The sequence below is a fragment of the Ovis aries genome, chromosome 9, assembly GCF_016772045.2.
Source record: "Ovis aries strain OAR_USU_Benz2616 breed Rambouillet chromosome 9, ARS-UI_Ramb_v3.0, whole genome shotgun sequence".
Taxonomy (NCBI): domain Eukaryota; kingdom Metazoa; phylum Chordata; class Mammalia; order Artiodactyla; family Bovidae; genus Ovis; species Ovis aries.
In genome coordinates, this window is record NC_056062.1 from 13,011,914 (window position 1) to 13,032,301 (window position 20,388).

Consider the following 20,388-nt stretch of genomic DNA (forward strand, 5'->3'; position numbering starts at 1 on the left):
TCCTCTCGAGCCCCAGTTTTTTCTTTCTACCTACCTGTCCATCCATCCATCCATCCATCTTCTACCTTCATCGATCACAGCAGGTTGCGGCAAAGAGGAAAAGAGGAAGCATAAAGAGGGAGGCACTTTGAAAACTGCAAATGCACAAATTAATAGCAATCGTTCAGATGATGATAGATGGACAAGGGCTGAGGGCCTAGGCCTAAACTTGGGCTTTCTATTGTTTGAGGGTTTCTGGGATTTGAGGCAAGAGTGAGGCAGGGACCGTGGGCCAGGGGACAATGACTCCCCGGATAGTTCCATGAGATGGTCCCAGGGCCAGGTCAACATGATTGTCATTAAGTGTGAAAGAAATGAGTGCCACACGTGGGAGGAGAGTAGTGGTAATGTGGAATATTAAGCTGGGAGCTGAGGACCTGTTAGACCTGGGTCCTGCACTAGAAGAAGGGCAGTGGGAGGAAGTGTGGAAAAGAGCCGGAACCCGACCACATGGAGCCCGTTCTGGTCCCTGTTTCTCCATTCTCCTTATGTGCTGCTGGATATAGAGACCTTCCACTTCCTGCTTGGTTACCCCTCAAAGTAACTCTTTAAACTGTGTGTCTCTTCAAATTATTCATTTGTGCATCCTTCAAAATGCACAGTGACGCTATCATTTGACAAAAAAACAAAAACCACTATATGTCTCTTCACATGTGCTGAAGTTAACATCTAAACCATTTCTTCATCAACTTAAATCGTTGCAAAGGATATAATCTCTGGTGAATCAGAAATAAGAAATTTAAAAAATAAAATCCTAATATGACTTCTTCACTGCTTCCAGGACAATCTAATACCACAGCAATTTGATATCTACCATAATTCATTTTAATATACACCTACAAGCTCATCTTTAGTAGGCAAAAATTATTTACTCCTTAAACTGTTATTTCTACTCTACTTTCTTCACATAATTTTATGTTAATGTGATACATTTCATGCCTAAAATCCTTTCATTGATCATCCATAATTATCTGCAGCAAAAATATGTATATAACTTGAATTCAATTTTGTACATTTTAATTTGAAGGTAATGTTTAAATCCTGTAGCCAAGTAGCTCTAGATGTTAAAGAAATAATTCTAAACTGAATTATCACTATAGATACTATTAATATGTGATTTATCACACAGGATTTTATTAATATTAAATGTAAAAAGTAAATTTTTATTGGAAAAAAGTTTTCATCAGACTTAAATTAAGATGCATCTATTTCCTAAAATAGATGGCAATCCTCACCAACATTAATCTCATTTTACAATTATTGTTGCTACGTTTGTTGTACACACTATGAAACATTTTTCATGAAAATGAACAAGGAAATGAAAGTAACTTTATCATAGCAATGTCCATTACCGAGCTCCCTCTGATAGGGTGGTCTATCATCAAGATGATTTTTAATGATCTAATTTCTGATGGCTCAATTAGGTCTTCCGTCAATTTTCATGAACGCAAAGTATTAGAAATCATCTGAGTTGCAAAAAGATTTAATACTAAATCAACAGATTCTTTCACTTTCTCAAAAAAACACATTTTATCTGGCACCTGGGAGATGTGTGGGCCCTGGAGAAATTCATCATAGTAAGCAGAGAGAGAGAGAGGCAGGTCTCACCTTTATGGAGAGGTCTTTGTAGAAAGCAAGACCCTCCACCCACCTGGGACCATTCACTGCCCCTCAGCTCTCGGCAGATCCACGTATTGATGTAACCTTAGCAAGCATTCACATACCGCCAAGCATGTGGGGGTCCAATTGCGAAGGCCCTCCACCCGCAGACTGTCTGGCAGCTGATTCCCACTGACCTGGGAGCTGAGTCTCCGCAGAGCTGGCAACCCTGAACAGCGGGGGATTCCCTGACCTCTCCAGCTGCCATTCTCCAAAATGGGTTGGGGCAGGGGTAGGGGGGCGGCAGTGAGCATTTGTGTGCATTGAAATGTGAGTGATTTTCAGTGAAAATGGAATCTAAGTTGAAAAACATTTGGGAAAAGCTTCCTTTTATTTCCCCCTCTTACAGATTTGCAATCAAACCAGAATATTAAAGGCTAAAGAAAGCTGTTTAACTTTCTTTAGTGCAGAATTTTGAAACCAGTTTGCTGCCCCACCCCAATCTTTTCTCCCAAAGAACACACAGTTATATAGAAAGAGACTTTAAATCATCTGCTCTGATCCCCAGAGCGCCAGACTGAGTCTCCTATGAGATCTATGTGGTCTGACCTGTTCGTGACAGCTACAGGCCTCCCTAGTTTCCAGGGGCCGACCTGAGATTGGTTGGTTTTCAAGGGCTGTTAACCTGCCAGGGCAGTGCTACCCTCTGCCCCAGTCTTCCGACTGATGTTACCCATGTTTAGATGGACGTTCTGGTACAGCAGCAAGGTTTCTGTTCTACTGGTGTAGGGGCAGCACCCACTGCAGCCATGAACTTGAAGCCTGATGACCAGCTCTCAAATAACCAGCAGCGGAGGGTCAGTTTGGTGCCTCCCTAGCTGTCTTTCTGTGCCCCATAGTCCATGATGGTGCGGGCCAAGTCAAGGGAGGAGTATAAGCAGATGCAGAGTACAATTAAAATCTAACATATATGAGTGGAATGTGTGTGTGAGACTGTGTCTCATCATATGACTGTCTTTATTACATCCAGAGCCACGTGCATTACAATCATCTGGTTTGAACCGTCCATCTTTTCATTGCCAAGCACGAAGAGTTTGCTACATTACCATGATGAAGATGAGAATACACAGTTCAAGTACCTGCTGGGGAGAGACGTCCCTGACGCTGTTCACTACATGGGAAAGAGGGCTGGGTCACCTGACTTGGGTCCCAGTTTAGAACTTCGCAGGCATTTGATCTAAGACACCACCACTGACAATACACAAGGACAGGTCCCTGCTATCCTTTCCTCCAGGAAGACCCCAGGGCTTCAAGTTAGAAATCAGTCAATATGCGATGCAGCAGTGCTGAACATTTTGGTTAGCACGGAGATCCAATCAGACTCTCCACTCTGACAGCAGCTCAGAACTCAAACAAATCCGTCGTACCTGCTGGGAACAAGGTTCAAGAGTGAGCTGGTGGAGCATCTCTGTTCTTGGAACACAGGAACCGTGAAACGTTTCTGCCTGTACCTTCACTCTGCATACCGTCTTCACTCTACACAGAACAAGACAGATGATGAGAACCAGAGGCCAGCCACATGGATGACTGGTCCAGCCTCAAATGGAACTGGATTGGCCCTTGGGAAGCCTCTGCTCTCACCTGTGAAGCTGCAAAATAACCAATGCTTTTTAAAAAAGCTTCTGCTAACTGAGAACAGAACTCAAAGCAGCTGGAAGGAATGAGATAAGGCATCAAAACCAGTCTTTGATCTGAAAACCACTGGAGATTTCCTGGGAAATTATCCTCCGAAACTCCCTTTTATGGGAAGACAAGGGGAGCAGAAATCAAAAGGTTTGCCTACGGGTGAAGGCGGAGAGCTCTCCGCACTTCAGGTCATGGGTTCTAGATGTTAAGGTTCAGAGAAACCTGCAGGGAAGTGCCAGGGAATAACCACCACACAGCGAGTCTGTGAGCAGGATACTCTACATGCTCAATGAAACCTCCTGGACAAATTTGGCTTAATTTTCTTTTTAATGCTTTGTAGGAGGGCTGGTAAGAAGAGCTGGGTGAGGAAAACAAAGTAACAAGATTCAAATTTCTTCCATTGTAATGAGATAAGCAAAATACAACCTCAAATAATAATATGTCTAAGTGTAAATCTTAAGGAACACAGCTTTCTTTATTAAACAAGTATGGGGTCACACAGAGTCGGACACGACCGAAGTGACTTAGCAGCAGCAGCAGCAACTTTTAATTACACTCATCTTCCTCCTTTGGTTTCAAATCGTCCTGATCCTCTTCTTAAGATGCTCATTATCTATGCCCTTCATGTGTCTTATGATCATAATTTTAACTCTTTAAAGCAGCTGGATGATATAAATATGGATCTGTGAAAAGCACACAATAAATGTCATGTCAAGCTTTCCTACCATTTACCAACTTATTAACTTTTTTTAAAATATGGTACAATTGATGCAAGAACACTGAAAAAACAAGATGATGTTGCTAAATTGGGAACTTCTGGCTTCTCATCCTTTATAACTCCTCTGAAGGTTGTTAACAGATTATTCTTTTGATCCCTTTGCCACTCTGCCATCTTTACTGTAGGTTTATGGATGTTCATAACAGCCTTGCTTAACAACTATTCTAGGAAGCGAATTCCGTTCATTCATCTCAAATATCCTGTTCATTCCCATCAATCAGGGCCCAGGCCATGTCCCAGCCCTCCCGACCTAGTCTTCTCTCCCGACCACACTAGCTCACTTCCATGCAACTTTCTCCTAAATTCCTGCCACACTCTCTTTGATATCACCGAAAATTCAAAACTTACCACCTGACATTGTCATTCACATATATATATTATATATATAATATAAACATATAATATGTAAAATATAGTAGGTAAGATATATGTAAAATATAATATAGAGAAATTATAGAGTCCTTGAAATAAAGAATTCCACTGAATTGGTTCCAGATGACCTGGTGTGTTTCTTCTTGTCCTCTACTTGTATGACAGTCATCTGAAATTCAACTATTATTAGAACTGCAAGAAAGAGAGGACCAGGATCTTGCCTCCTGGAGCTCGCGTGGCAGTACTTTTATCCACTTTCCCTGGTCTCATGTCCCCTTGAGCTCTCCTTTCTCTCTTTCTCTCTCTTTCATGACCCACTTTTTTATTCTTTTTATAGGTTTTTCTACAATATTTTATCTTTACCTCTTTTTTAAAAGTATGTTTCATCACTTCCATTCTTTACTGTTTAATCTTTCTCAGAAGCACAAGTACGCACACGCATGCACACACGCACGCACACACGTTCCCATACAAGCTCTGTGTTTAGGTGCTGTTTGACCAGGCTATCTCTGTGGTTGACTCACATTTTCATATTCCACAATATAAACACATGCCAGGAGAGGCAACCGTTTTCCTGTCTGCTTCTCCTTTTGACCCACATTACACTCAAATGAAGCAAAAGGAAGGGTCGCGGACAGACCACTGAATGCTTTAAGATGCTGGCCTTTCAGAATTACATCTCACGCTTTCCAAAGCATCAGAGCCCTGGTCAGTCATTTGGCGCCCTCTGCAGGACACAAAGAGCCACAGGCTGGGAAAATCAAATCTGATTTAATGAATCGGATTGAATCTGATTTAATTCAAAGTGGCCACCACATACCTAGACCACTCTGAATAAACCGTTTCCTGCTGTCAAAAATAACTATACTAACCAAAGCAATCTACAGATTTGATGCATTTTGTATCAAATTACAAATGGTGTTTCTCGTAGAACTAGAACAAAAAATTTTACAGTGTGTATGGAAATACAAAACACCCTGAAGAGCCAAAACAATCTTGAGAAAGAAGAGCAGGAGCTGAGAGGTTCAGGCTCCCTGACTTCAGAGTATACCATAAGCTATAGTAATCAAAACAGTGGTACTGGCACAAAAATCAAAATATATTGCATAGATCAATGGGATAGGATAGGAAGTCCAGAGAGAAACTCATGCACCTGTGGTCAGTTAATCTAGGACAAGGAAGCAAGACTATACAATGGAGAAAAGACAGCCTCCTCAATAAGCAGTGCTGAGAAAACTAGACAGCTACATGTATAAGAATGAAATCAGAACACTCCCTAACACCATCCACAAAAATAAACTCAAAATGGATGAAAGACCAAAATGTAAGGATAGACATTATAAAACTCTTAAAGGAGAACATAGGCAGAACACTCTCTGCCACAAATTATAGCGATATCTTTTTTCACCCACCTCTTAAGTGTAATGAAAATAAAAACAAAGATAATCACAGGGGACCTCATTAAACTTACAAGCTTTTGTATAGCACAGGGTATCATAAACAAGAGAGAAGACAACCCACAGAATGGGGGACAATATTTGCAAATGATGCAACTGACAGATTAATCTGCAAACTATTCAAGCTTTCCAGGAGTCATGTACACATGTGTGAGTTGGACCATAAAGAAGGCTGAGCACTGAAGAACTGATGCTTTCAAACTGTGGTGCTGGAGAAGACTCTTGAGAGTCCCTTGGACAGCAAGGAGAACAAACCAATCAATCTTAAAAGCAATCAACCCTGAATATTCGTCGGAAAGACTGATGGTGAAGCTCCAATACTTCAGCCACTTGATGTGAAGAATCAACTTATTGTAAAAGACCCGGATGCTGCGAAAGACTGAGGGCCAGAATGAAGGGGGTGACAGAGGATGAGATGATTAGAAGGCATGTTTGATTCGATGGACGTGAGTTCAAGCAAACTCTGGGAGATGGTGAAGGACAGGGAAGCAAGGCGTGTTGCAGTCCATGGGGTCACAAAGAGTTGGACACGACTGAGCAACGAAACAATAACATGCAGAGGTTCACAAAGAAATGTGACTGTAAGGGGTGACTACAACTGGGGGTTGACATCGGTCAGTTCAGTTCAGTAGCTCAGTCGTGCCCGACTCTTTACGACCATATGGACTGCGACACGCCAGGCTTCCCTGTCCATCACCAACTCCCGGAACTTACTCAAACTCATGTCCATCGAGTTAGTGATGCCATCTAACCATCTCATCTCTGTCATCCCCTTTTCCTCCCGCCTTCAATCTTTCCCACCATCAGGGTCTTTTCCAGTTAGTCAGTTCTTCAAATCAGATGGCCAAAGTATTGGAGTTTCGGCTTCAGCATCAGTCCTTCCAATGAATATTCAGGACTGATTTCCTTTAGGATTGATTTGTTGGATCTCTTTGCAGTCCAAGGAACTCTCAAGAGTCTTCTCCAACACCACGGTTCAAAAGCATCAATACTTCGGTGCTCAGCTTTCTTTTTACTCCAACTCTCACATACATACATGACCACTGGAAAAACCATAGCTTTGATCAGACAGACCTTTGTCAGCTAAGTAATGTCCCTGCTTTCTAAATATGCTATCGAGGTTGGTCATATATTTTTCTTCCAAGGAGCAAGCATCTTTTAATTTCAAGGCTGCAGTCACCATCCTCAGAGATTTTGGAGCCCAGAAAAATAAAGTCTCTTACTGTTTCCATTGTTTCTCCATCTATTTGCAGTGAAGTGATGGGACCAGATGCCATGATCTTAGGTTTCTGAATATTGAGTTTTAAGCCAACTTTTTCACTCTCCTCTTTCACTTTCATTAAGAGGCTCTTTAGTTTTTCTTCACTTTCTGCCATAAGGGTGGTGTCATATGCATATCTGAGATTATTGATATCTTCCCAGCAATCTTGATTCCAGCTTGTGCTTCATCCAGCCCAGCATTTTGCATGATGTACTCTGCATATAAGTTAAATAAGCAGGGTGACAATATAAAGCCTTGATGTACTCCTTTCCCGATTTGGAACCAGTCTGTTGTTCCATGTCCAGTTATTGCTTCTTGATCTGCATACAGATTTCTTAGATGCAGATCAGGTGATCTAGTATTCCCATCTCTTTCAGAATTTTCCAGAGTTTTTTTGTGATCCACACAGACAAATGCTTTGGTGTAGTCAATAAAGCAGAAGTAGATGTTTTTCTGGAACTCTCTTGTTTTTTCGATGATCCACTGAATGTTGGCAATTTGACCTCTAGTTCCTCTGCTTTTTCTAAATCCAGCTTGAACATCTGGAAGTTCAAGGTTCACATACTATTGAAACCTGTCGTAGAAAATTTTGAGCGTTACTTTGCTAGCGTGTGAGATGAGTTCAATTTTGCAGTAGTTCGAACATGTTTTGGCATTGCCTTTCTTTGGGATTGGAATGAAAACGGACCTTTTCCAGTCCTGTGGCCACTGCTGTTTTCCAAATTTGCTGACACAGTGAGTGCATCACTGTAATAGCATCATCTTTTAGGATTTGAAATAGCTCAACCGGAACTTCATCACCTCCACTAGCTTTGTTCGTAGTGATGCTTCCTAAGGCCGTGACTTCCACATTCCAGGATGTCTGGCTCTAGAGGAGTGATCACACCTTTGTGGTTGTCTGGGTCATGAAGATCTTCTTTGTACAGTTCTTCTGTGTATTCTTGCCACCATTTCTTCATATCTTCTGCTTCTGTTAGGTCCATACCATTTCTGTCCTTTATTGCACCCATCTTTGCATGAAATGTTCCCTTGGTATCTCTAATTCTCTTGAAGGGATTTCTAGTCTTTCCCATTCTACTGTTTTCCTCTATTTCTTTGTATTGATCACCGAGGAAGACTTTCTTATGTCTCCTTGCTATTCTTTGGAACTCGGTATTGAGGCGGGTATATCTTTCCTTTTTTCCTTTGCCTTTCGCTTCTCTTCTTTTCTCAGCTATTTGTAAGCCCTCCTCAGACAACCATTTTGCCTTTTTGCATTTCTTTTTCTTGGGGATGTTCTTGATCACTGCCTCCTGTACAGTATCATGAACCTCCATCCATAGCTCTTCATGCACTCTATCAGATCTAATCACTTAAATCTACTTGTCACTTCTACTATATAATCATAAGGGATTTGATTTAGGTCATACCTGAATGGCTGCAAAGAATGTAAACAATCTGATTTCAGTATTGACCATCTGGTGATGTCCATGTGTAGAGTCTTATCTTGTGTAGGTGGAAGAGGGTGTTTGCTATGACCAGTGTGTTCCCTTGGCAAAACTCTGTTAGCCTTTGCCCTGCTCCGTTTTGGACTCCAAGGCCAAATTTGCCTGTTACTCCAGGTATCTCATGACTTCCTACTTTTTCATTCCAGTCCCCTACAATGAAAATGACATCTTTTGGGGGTGTTAGTTCCAGAAGGTCTTGCAGTTCTTCATAGAATGTTTGACATCAGCTTCTTCAGCATTAATGGAATTCCTGGGAGTTGATACACTACTTAATAAATGATAGCGAGTAGGAGAAAAAGGCATCTTCTAAATAACAGGTGACTTGGGCGAGGCCTTTATGGGAGAACAAATAACATTTAGGAAGGATAAATGGCACCTTAGGAGGATATATGGGAGTCAGAGGAGTTTTGTGATAATGTCTGTCTGGTGCTTTCTCCAAAAAAAAGTCTTCCAAGGCATTTTCCAAAAAGCAAAGCAAAAATAGATAGATTGGTAGATAGGTAAAGATACGGTGTAAAGTCTTAGGCAAGTTTTATTTATCCAGAGGAACTTTCTCTAATTTTAACATTGTCTCCAAAAGTAAATCAAAAGTCAACTAAAACTGACTCAAATGCATTCCTTTCTATAGTTGAATAATACACAGCTTCTTTATCCATTCATCTGTTGATGGACATCTAGGTTACGTCCATGTCCTAGCTACTATAAGTAGTGCTGCAATGAACACTGGGGTACATGTGTCTTTTTGGAATTTGCTGTTATGATGCAGGGAACCCAAAGTTGGTGCTTTGTGACAACCTAGAGGGGTCGAATGGGGAGGGAGGTTCAAGAGGGAGGGGCCATAAGCATACCTATGGCCAATTCAAGTCAATGTTTGGCAGAAACCATCACAATAGCATAAATTATCCTCTAATTAAGAATAAAAATTATAAAAAGTTAATTCATTTAAAAGGCAAAAACTCAGGCAAATCTTATTTCTCCATGAGGAAAGGCCTATGAATCTGTGTTTAAAGTTACATATAGTAAGTTTATGCCACTATTAACAATTGTAACACATCAAAACATTGATGGAAGCCATAACAGCAGTATCTAAATATCTAGGTAGTGACAAAAACTGGAAAGTACAAAAATGCTACCAATCAACACCACTAAATATGAATGACAAGTCTGCCTGTTTGGGTGCTGTTTAAATAGCTGGTATTAGAGCTCAGTCTGAGTTTGTAAAGGGCGTCCCTGGTGGCACAAATGGTAAAGAATCCACCTGCCATGCAGGTGACCTCAGTTTGATCCCAGGATCTGGAAGATCCCTTGGAGAAGGGAATGGTTCCCCACTCCAGTATTCTTGCCTGGAGAATTCCATGGACAGAGGAACCTGGTGGGCTACAGTCCATGGGCTCACACAGAGTCAGACACAATTGAGTGACTAATACTATCATTTAGAATATGGAAAACTCAACAGGGCTAATGTTTAAATCTGCTAAAAAGTTAGATGCAGAGAAACATCACTTAACATGCTATATAAATTTTCATCATACAAATATAATATAAAAATATTTTCCTTTAATAAAGATTTTTTCATCATGTTTAATGGGAAACAATGAAATGTCATGGAAACAGTCCAGTAGAGAAAATTTTCCTATTTATCTTTCTAAATCATGTATTTTTCCTTTCAACTCTGTATATCTTGTTCTTCTGTTTACAAAAGTAGGTCATCACACACATTTGACCCATCTGTAGATCCTCAAGAAGACACTCTAAAGACATCAGATGCAAACTGGGCATCAACTGAAAGAAAACCAAAGAATTATATTCTTTACCTAAAATACTTGGGTTAACTGAGATTAGTAAAACAAACAAACAAACAAAAAACCTGAGACCTTTCCCAGTATTCTGAAAAATGAAATATATCTATAGATGACACAACACAAAATACTAATCAAGATTACAATTTTATCATCTGCTTATGGTTGCAGCGGGGCTGAGTATCAGAGCTCCTGGTTTTCTCATTCTTCATTCATGTACTCATGCAATTGAATGAAATGATGAATACTCCTGTATTCATGCAAGGGTTCTGTGACAAGCACTGAATTACAAGATGAAGGTGACCCAGTCCATCCTGAAAAATGATATGCCCTAAACTGGAAAAACAGACAAACAGGCAATTTCCGTACAGAGTCACAAATACTATAAAATACTATAAAAGACGGCACAAGGAACATTGAGGAGGGGAAGCCAGCTTTGCGTCAATACTGACAGCTTTTTGGTGGAGGTGATATGTATGTAGCTACTTGAAGGACTGGAAAAAGTACGAGATAGAGGGGAGAGGCACGTACAAAGACTGGAGGTGAGCAAGCGAATCTGTGGGATCCTACACAGCCTGGCTAGTTAGATGCAGAGCTAAGCGGCAGAATAAGCTGGTAAAGAGATAAGGCCAACTACTCTGGCAGGACCCAAATTGATGTGGGTGTTTGGAGCATTTCCTGAGGGTAAAAGATAAACTGGTGACGTATCTAGTGACCGAGAAATTTTGAAGTCACCCATCAAGTGACAGCTACACAAACGTGACTGCTTGAGTCTGGGTTTCCTAGCCTTAACCACTACCACACAGTTGAGAAGTTGATGAATGCCACCTTTTCTGAGAATAGTGTCAGGGTGTAGGAAGACAGCTCCATAGGGATGGAGGGAGTAGAAGAAGGATACAGCTAGAAATAAAAAGAAATACACAGACCTTCAGAGACTGTTTTTCAAGCTATGGTACATGATGAGTAAATGAAGAAGGATATTTTTCACTATGACTGCTCATGTTTTCACATTTTTCATTAGCTATGTATAAAAAAAATATTTAACATAGCATCTGTTATCCAAACAATGGAAAGAGATGCCATTTATTGTTCACAGTGTATTTCAGAAATCAATGTCTAAATTTAATTCATACATTTTGGCAACATACCTTCTCTTAGTTCTCTAGCTATGCTCCTGGTCTAACTTCCACTGCATCTGAAATAAGTCAAATATTTATCTTTAAGATAAACAAGTTATATGTTTATAACTTATTAAATGTGACTTTTAAATAATACTTTTAGAGACTAGACCTAACCTGAAGATTACCTCAGTAGAAAAAAATCACATAAAAAAAAAAAAATGAATTCCTACTTATTCTGCTTATAGATAACAGATAACATATATATGGAATGCTATTTGGATTAATCTGATAAAAAGTACAAAAAATATCAGTCTATCAAGTACACATCATTTCAGAGAATTAGGGTATGACCCATAATCCTCGGAATGACCCACAAGATGACTATCTTTTCCCCTAAAAGCTCCTGGCCTAAATATGTACTTCTGAGACTTTATTTTGATTTCTAGGTGAGGATCCTGTTCAAATGGAGGAAGTAGTTTGAGTCGAATGTTAATAAGGAGAACACATCTGTGATTTTCTTTAAACTTTTCCATTTAATGAAAACACAGAAAGGTGAGAAAATTATACACAAGAAAACAATGTGCCGGCAAGATTTAATTCTGAAGATGTTTAGGATTCTCTCTTAAGTGTTAGTTTCCGAACTATGTCCCATTGAAGGGGAAAACTGAACATAAGACATAATAATTCAAGATGGTACCAGTTTTAAACCACAATGTTTTCTTTTCTGCCTAACGGTCTTGTTTTTTACCAATTGGTCTTTTAAGTAAGAGGATTCTCTAGTGAGAATCATTCGGAAAGGTCAATTTAGTGATAACTGTGATGGAAACTGAAATATTTAAAGGGAAAACAAGTGCCCCCTTCCTTCCAGAAATCTACAAAACTACCCGCTCTAAGGGAGGTAGAGGATACACATAAGCTGTATAGATCCAAAATGTAATGTGCAGTGAAAGTGAGTTCAAGCAGATGAGAGATCAGCAAATGAACCTGCAGACACAGGCTGCCTTCCTTCCACTTCTCTGCGAGCTCCCGGCTCACGCTGTCTTCAGTCTCCTGCTGACGCTGCTCTGCTTGCCTGTGCTCCACCATATCCATCTCTATGTGGCTTCTGAGGGTCACTACTTCTTGCTCCAACTTCTTTTTCTTTCTAGTTTTTTACATTTCTTTGGCATTAGTTTCATGGATAACAACTCTTGTTGAAAAACGTGACTTTTTTGCATCCAGGTGCAGACATTTTGAAGATGTAGTTTCCAGCTCTGCTGGAAAATCATCAGTCTTCAAGAATAAAACGATACTGTTGCTAATAAAGAAAGTGGACTGAGCACAGCCTAACTCAAACCCAGGATCAAATAAATATGATGCTATCTGTATTATAGACTGTAGGACCAGGGATTACTCAGAGAATCAAGAAAGAAGTTCAAACCAAGAGTCACAAAATATATTCTTCACTGTCATCTTTGTCAGACAACAATTGCACTTGATTTTACACTTTTATTGTTCTACAATAATATTTTTCTATCTTTCCTCATAAAATGACTACAAGTCACCTCTTAGTAGAATGTCTCTTACTTCTCCCCCCACCTTAATGTCCCAGGATTTTAAAGTTTGAGGGATACTGTATTGAGTTATCTAGGGCTAAGTTAATAAGTCCCTCCCAAAAGAAGACTGTGAGAATAAGACTCTAATAAATAAATCTTGTAAATATGGATTCTAATCCCATAAGCCTTTTTCTGAAGTACAAAGACTTTTTGCTAATTTGAATTGCATTCCAAAGGGAATTATTTGCAAAGTTAAAGAAATCCCGTTTCCTAACAGTTCACAGAGATGACCCACATATTTTTCTGAACAGCAACAACAAAAATTGCCTCATTCTTGTAATCCTTTGTTACTGTCCATTTATGCAAGACAAGTGCTGTGCATATCAATAAATATTCCCTGTTACACCAATGTATACTTAGCCAAGATTCCCCCTCATGGAAGAAATGTCAACAGTGTAAAATTAGGGGCTAAACTGTTCCTCAGAGACTAGGTAACAAGCACTGGTGTGAAAAGGCTCCAAGAGCTGGACAGTCACGAAAGCTCCATGAAGGAGGAGAGACTGGGCGCCAGGTCTGAAATGATGAAGGACCACCCAAGAGGAAAAGAGACTGTAAAGACAGAAAGGACAGTCTGAGCAAGGGCCCAGAAAAGGGGAAATCAGCCAGCTAACTCTGAGGATAAGATCCCACCACAGGGAAACAAAAACGTGCACACAGAATCCTGGAAATCAATGTTCACAACAGCATTATTAATAGTCCCAAAGCGGAAACAACCCAGAGCTCCATCAAGTGATGATGGATACATGGCTTAGTTTACTGTTCACAACCCACAGAAATGGAAGACCTGATACTTGTTATCACACGGATGAACTGTGAAAACATGACATCAAATGAGCAAAGCTAACCCCAAAGGAGCATACTGCATGATTCCATTTATATAAAATACCGAGGACAGGCTTGTCTAGAGACAGATGTTAGACTGGGGGTTTCCTGGGGCTGAGGGAGATGGGAGGCCACAGGTGGTGGCTAAGGGATGCAGGGTTTCTTTTAGAGGGTGATGGAAATGCTCTAAAATTGACCGTAGTCACTGGTTACACCTCTCTAGACTGAAAGATACTGAACTACACATGTTGAGTGGGTGAATTCTATGATACGTCAATTATATCTCAATAGCTTTTTTAAAAAATCCAACGGCAGGATCCAGATAATCTTCTTAATTCTCTAGTCTGGATGCATGTATTCTACACCATCTGAGTACCTCCATGCTTTTACAATATCCTTAAAATGAAAAGGAAAGAAGGCAATGCCTAAACTTCAACTGGTTTGTATAATACCCTTTCTGCACAAGTTATTCTGAAATCCATGAAATAAATATATACAGAACTCTACAGCCATTCACAAAAGGGAGGATGAGAAACAATAAAATTTTCCGAACGTTCCATTAAACTAATATTACCCTCTGATTTTAACCTGGCTTGCCTCATCATGGTAATACAGCTATTACTTTAAAAAGTATTGTTTCAAAGAAAAAAAAGGCTCTCAACTTGTGTGAATAATGAGGCACAATTCTCAACTTTCCTAAGGGTAAATAATATAAGAAAAAAGTGGGATGCAAATGGTGGGATGAAAGTCAGAGTTTAAGGAACGAGTGCATTATAAAGATAAGAAAATTGTAGTAAGTTACTTGCAACAAAAATACAGAAGAAAGCTGACCATGAAAACAAGTGTCCTAAAACACTTTATCCTACATATTAACTGTTAACACGTTCAATTTCATACATACCTCACTTGCGAGTTGATGTAGCTGTAGTTGACAATTGTTCTTCAAATCCTGTGCCTCAGCTTCTTAGCACAACATGACATGACTTTCAGTGAAGCCTCCAACATAGACTGCTTTTTCACAGCGTCATCCAGTTCTTGTTGAAGTTCTCACAACTGCCTAATAAGATGCTCTGTCACTGAGTTTATCAAATCACTTTACTATTATGTTAATAATAGATAACTCCAACATATGGACTTTGAAAACTATCACCACAGACAGCAACTCACCTTCTTTTTCCTCCTCACTGAATCTGGTTACAGACACAGAAGGGGCCACCCTCCAGCCTTCCTGATATTAAGTTACTCAGACAAAGGATGCGGCCCCACTGTCCATGCCCTGCCCTCCCAATAAATCTGCAGAGCTTCACTACCTCACGTCCAGAAAGAAATGAGTGTGTAGGTGGGGAAAGTGATGGAAAATTCCATACTGTGGAAACATTTTCCTTTCCTTTTTTCTTAGAAGCTTTGATTAACTCAAGAGATCTTCACATATTCCAACCAGTGCTCAGATCTTTCCAACAGATTCCTACCTCAGCAGAAAAATGAGGCCATTCCTTTGTGGCTTATCTGTTTTATATCTAGTAGTACCTCTATGTTAATCCCAAACTCCTAATTTATCCCTCCTCCCCACCTTTGCCCTTGGCTAACCACTCTACTCAATATTCTGTAGACACCTACCTGGGAAAAGGAACTGAAAAACAATGGATATATGTACACCTGTAACTGAATCAATCTGCTGTACATTTGAAACTAAGACAAAATTATAAACCAACCATATTCCAATATAAAAGAAAAATGAAATTTAAAAAATGAGGTTGCTCCCATGGCCTTCAAGGAGCCTCAATAACCTGGCCTCCATCTGCCTCCAGACCGCAGCCCCTACAACCCTCTCCATGACTCACTCCATTCCTGCTGCTCACGAATCCTGACATCCTTCATTTTTAGAGGACAAGCTTGTATTCAAATGATAGCAATTGATAACCTAAAATGAGCATTATGAGCAAATTGTTTGTAAGAATGTTAAGTAAATCATAAATAGCAGGGGGAATATTAAATCAAGAATAGTTTTGCTAAAGCTCACCACCTGAGTCCCAAATTATGATTTGATGATAAGTAGATGCATTGATCAAATTGCCAACATCCGCTGGATCATGGAAAAAGCAAGAGACTTCCAGAAAAACATCTACTTCTGCTTTATTGACTATGCCAAAGCCTTTGACTATCTGGATCACAATAAACTGTGGAAAATTCTGAGATGGGAATACCAGACCACCTGACCTGCCTCTTGAGAAACCTGTATGCAGGTCAGGAAGCAACAGTTAGAACTGGACATGGAACAACAGACTGGTTCCAAATAGGAAAAGGAGTACGTCAAGGCTGTATACTGTCACCCTGCTTATTTAACTTCTATGCAGAGTACATCATGAGAAACGCTGGACTGTAAGAAGCACAAGCTGGAATCAAGATTGCCGCAAGAAATATCAATAACCTCAGATATGCAGATGACACCACCCTTATGGCAGAAAGTGAAGAGGAACTAAAAAGCCTCTTGATGAAAGTGAAAGAGGAGAGTGAAAAAGTTGGCTTAAAGCCAACTTCACAAAACGAAGATGATGGCATCTGGTCCCATCACTTCATGGGAAATAGAGGGGAACCAGTGGAAACAGTGTCAGACTTTATTTTGGGGGGCTCCAAAATCACTGCAGATGGTGACTGCAGCCATGAAATTAAAAGACGCTTACTCCTTGGAAGAAAAGTTATGACCAACCTAGACAGCATATTCAAAAGCAGAGACATTACTTTGCCGACTAAGGTCCGTCTAGTCAAGGCTATGGTTTTTCCTGTGGTCACGTATGGATGTGAGAGTTGGACTGTGAAGAAGGCTGAGCGCCGAAGAGTTGATGCTTTTGAACTGTGGTATTGGAGAAGACTCTTGGAGAGTCCCTTGGACTGCAAGGAGATCCAACCAGTCCATTCTGAAGGAGATCAGCCCTGGGATTTCCTTGGAAGGAATGATGCTAAAGCTGAAGCTCCAGTACTTTGGCCACCTCATGAGAAGAGTTGACTCATTGGAAAAGACTCTGATGCTGGGAGGGATTGGGGGCAGGAGGAAAAGGGAACGACAAAGGATGAGATGGCTAGATGGCATCATTGACTCAATGGACGTGAGTCTGAGTGAACTCCAAGAGTTGGTGATGGACAGGGAGGCCTGGCGTGCTGTGACTCACGGGGTCGCAAAGAGTCAGACACGACTGAGCAACTGAACTGAACTGAACTGAGATGCATTTGAAGAGTTGAGAGGCTTTAAGAATAAATGATTCAAGGCTAAAATGTTTCCCATATTAACTCAAACTGACATGGATAAAAATCAAATTGTACCAACAAATGTAACAAAAAGCTATGACAAGCTACTGAAGCTAAAGTACGATATATAAAATATAGCCTCTGGGAAACCTGGAATTGGCTATCAAGATAATCCATGTAACTGAAGCTCCATTTCGAAATATTCATTTCAGGTTTGAGCATTTCATTTATCTGCTTCATCATGACACTGAAATGTGGTAACTTAAAGATTAAAATTAATACCTTAATAGTAAAAGAGTAAATTACTAGTACCTGTCTAGGTTAACAATTTAGAACTAAATCTCTCAGAATTTCATAAATAACACGATGTCCCTACTCAAAGCAGTTCTTCAGTCTAATTTTTATTTGCTGGATACAAGGTATGCTTTTAGGCTGGTTTAGAGACCATAGATTCATAGCCTGTGTATTTTTTATACTCAACTAGATTCAACATTTAGCCAGAATCAAGAATCACTTTGAATTTTCTTTCAGGAAGTCTGAGAATTATTTCTCCTTCTGGATACTCACTTCTCTTTCTGCTTTCTCTTTTTTGTACTGACACATTCTCTTTTTAAACGATTACACTCCTTGATTAACTGCTTGTTTCTTTCCTCCATCAGACCTCGCTGCTCATGTTCGGCCTGCAGTTCTCTCGTGATCTGCTGCAGCTGGTCTTGGACGCTCATGACCATCTTCTCTCTACTGCCGGCTCCATTTCGTGCATCGTCCAGCTGCTGTTGGAGCAACACGTTTTCACTCTGGAGCTGAGATAATCTCTCCTCTAAGGATTTCTGCTTTTCAAGGTATGTATTCACTTTGGCGTGTTCGTTCTGATACATGTGTTCAATTTCCTGCTTTTGACACTCTGGCTTCAGTCTCTCTGGACACGTTCTAACATCGAAGTCTTTTCTCTAAGATCATCTCTCATGTGCTGCAGCTTGATTTTCAGCTTATTGAGTCTACTTTCCACTACAGACGGTTGCTGGGAAAATGTCTCGGCCACATCATTTAGATTAGCCATATCGGACTTCATTTTGTCCTGCAAGCATAACCACTCGTCTCTTGCTCTCTGGAAGGCAAGTTCCAGATCTCTTTGTGATGTCTGACCTTGATCATGATCGCGTGAGGCAGCAGCCAGTCTAGAACGGTAGGATTTCACTTCCGTTTCCAGTCTTTGTTTGCTTTCTTTTTCATTCTCCAGCTTAAAGGTTAGCATTCTCTTCTCGGCTGTCAGAGCATTAAGCTGGCGTGTACAGTGGGATACAGTCTTTGTTAACGTTTCCTCACTCAGTTTTATTGCCTTTTGAAGATCATCATTCTTTCCTTTGAGAATTCCCATGTCCTCAGAATAGTTCTCTTCCTTTTCCCGGTGCTGACGTTTCAGTGCATCTATCTCCAGTCTCAGCGTGTGGTTTTTGCGCAACAGGTCTTGTGCTTCTTCCCAACCATCGGAAACCTAAGTGAAACAAAGGAGACTTTTAGCTAGTACTCAATAAAGTGACATTCCATGATTTCCTCTGAAATGAAAGACTAACCTCTACGTTTACACAATGAAAAGACTGCACCAAGTGTCTCCAACAGGGAAAAATAAGGTTCAATACAAATCTCAGACTTTATACAAGCAGAAATACCCAAAGGTTCAAACATTTAATGGAAGACAATGAATCCACGAAAGTCAAAAAGAAATCCCAAGAGACTTTTCAAGAAGCTCAGAACTGGAACGGCTTCTCTCTGAACTACAACAAACCCAGAAGGCTTAAAATAAAAGATTCATAGATCTGACTACACTTAAAAATTGCATCTGATGTGGAATATTTACATCATGGAAAACTAGTAAGCCATAAAAAAGAAGGAAATAATGCTATTTCCAGCAACAGGGATGGACCTAGACATTATCACCCTAAGTGAAGTAAGTCAGACCAAGACAAGTATTATACCATACTGCTTATATGTACAATCTAAAATGAACTTATTCACACAAAAGAAAGAGACTCATGGACACAGAAAACAAACTTACGGTGACCACAGGGGAAAGCGGGGTAGGGGAAGGGATAAATTAGGATGCTGGGTTAACATATACACACTAGTATATATAAAATAACCAACAGAGATCTACTGTACAACATAAGGAACTACACTTAATATTCTGCAAGAAGAATCTGAAATGGAATGTGTGTGTACGTGTGAGTGTGTGTGTGAGTGAGTGTGTGTGTGTATTAGTTACTCGGTCATGCCCAACTCTGTGTGAGCCCATAGACCATAGCCTGCCAGGCTCCTCTGTCCATGGAATTTCCCAAGCAAGAATACTGGAGTGGGTAGCCATTTCCTTCTCCAGGCTGCTGCTGCTAAGTCGCTTCAGTCGTGTCTGACTCTGTGCGACCACATAGACGGCAGCCCACCAGGCTCCCCCGTCCCTGGGATTCTCCAGGCAAGAACACTGGAGTGGGTTGCCATTTCCTTCTCCAATGCATGAAAGTGAAAAGTGAAAGTGAAGTCACTCAGTCATGTCTGACTCTTAGCAAACCCATGGACTGCAGCCCACCAGGCTCCTCCGCCCATGGGATTCTAGCTATTTATAATAGCTAGAACATGGAAGCAACCTAGATGTCTACTGACCGACGAATGGATAAAGAAGTTGTGGTACAAATATACAATGGAATACTACTCAGCCATAAAAAGGAACACATCTGAGTCACTTCTAATGAATGGACGAACCTAGAGTCGATTACACACAGTGAAGTCAGTCAGAAAGAAAAAATATAAATATTGTGTACTGATGCATATATATGGAATCTAGAATGATGGTACTGATGAATTAATTAATTTTCAGGGCAGCAATGGAGAAACATACATAGAGAACAGACCTAAGGACATGGCTGGGGAGGAGGGGAGGGAGAAGGTGAGATGTATGGAAACTTACCATATCATATGTAAAATAGATAGCCAATGGGAAATTGCTGCATGATTCAAACAGGGGCTCTGTGACAATCTAGAAGGGTGGGATAAGAAGCGAATTGGGAGGGAGGGGACGTGGGTGTTCCTATGGCTGATTCTTGTTGATTTGTGACAGAAAACCACAAAATTCTGTAA

General features: G+C 40.4%; 1 protein-coding gene across 22 annotated transcripts in view; it reads right to left on the minus strand.

Moving 5' to 3' along the window:
- Positions 1–1,506: 1,506 nt before the first annotated feature.
- The window catches only part of LOC106991342 (EH domain-containing protein 1-like), a 51,311-nt gene continuing 32,429 nt past the window's right edge, over positions 1,507–20,388 (minus strand). For 5 of the 22 annotated variants that reach the window (XR_009595027.1, XM_060393632.1, XM_060393639.1 and 2 more), the window contains 3 exons: positions 17,827–18,754; positions 14,918–15,073; positions 1,507–3,065 (listed from right to left, as the gene is read on the minus strand). Coding sequence is in view for 6 of the 22 variants with exons in the window: in XM_060393632.1 (XP_060249615.1) it covers positions 18,700–18,754 (55 nt within the window). In the remaining 16 variants the exon portion in view is untranslated. Of the gene's footprint in view, positions 3,175–3,632; positions 4,008–10,216; positions 12,872–14,917; positions 15,074–17,640; positions 18,755–20,220; positions 20,383–20,388 lie in introns of those variants that run through there. The other 17 variants (XR_009595035.1, XR_009595028.1, XM_060393637.1 and 14 more) reach the window with 11 other exon arrangements.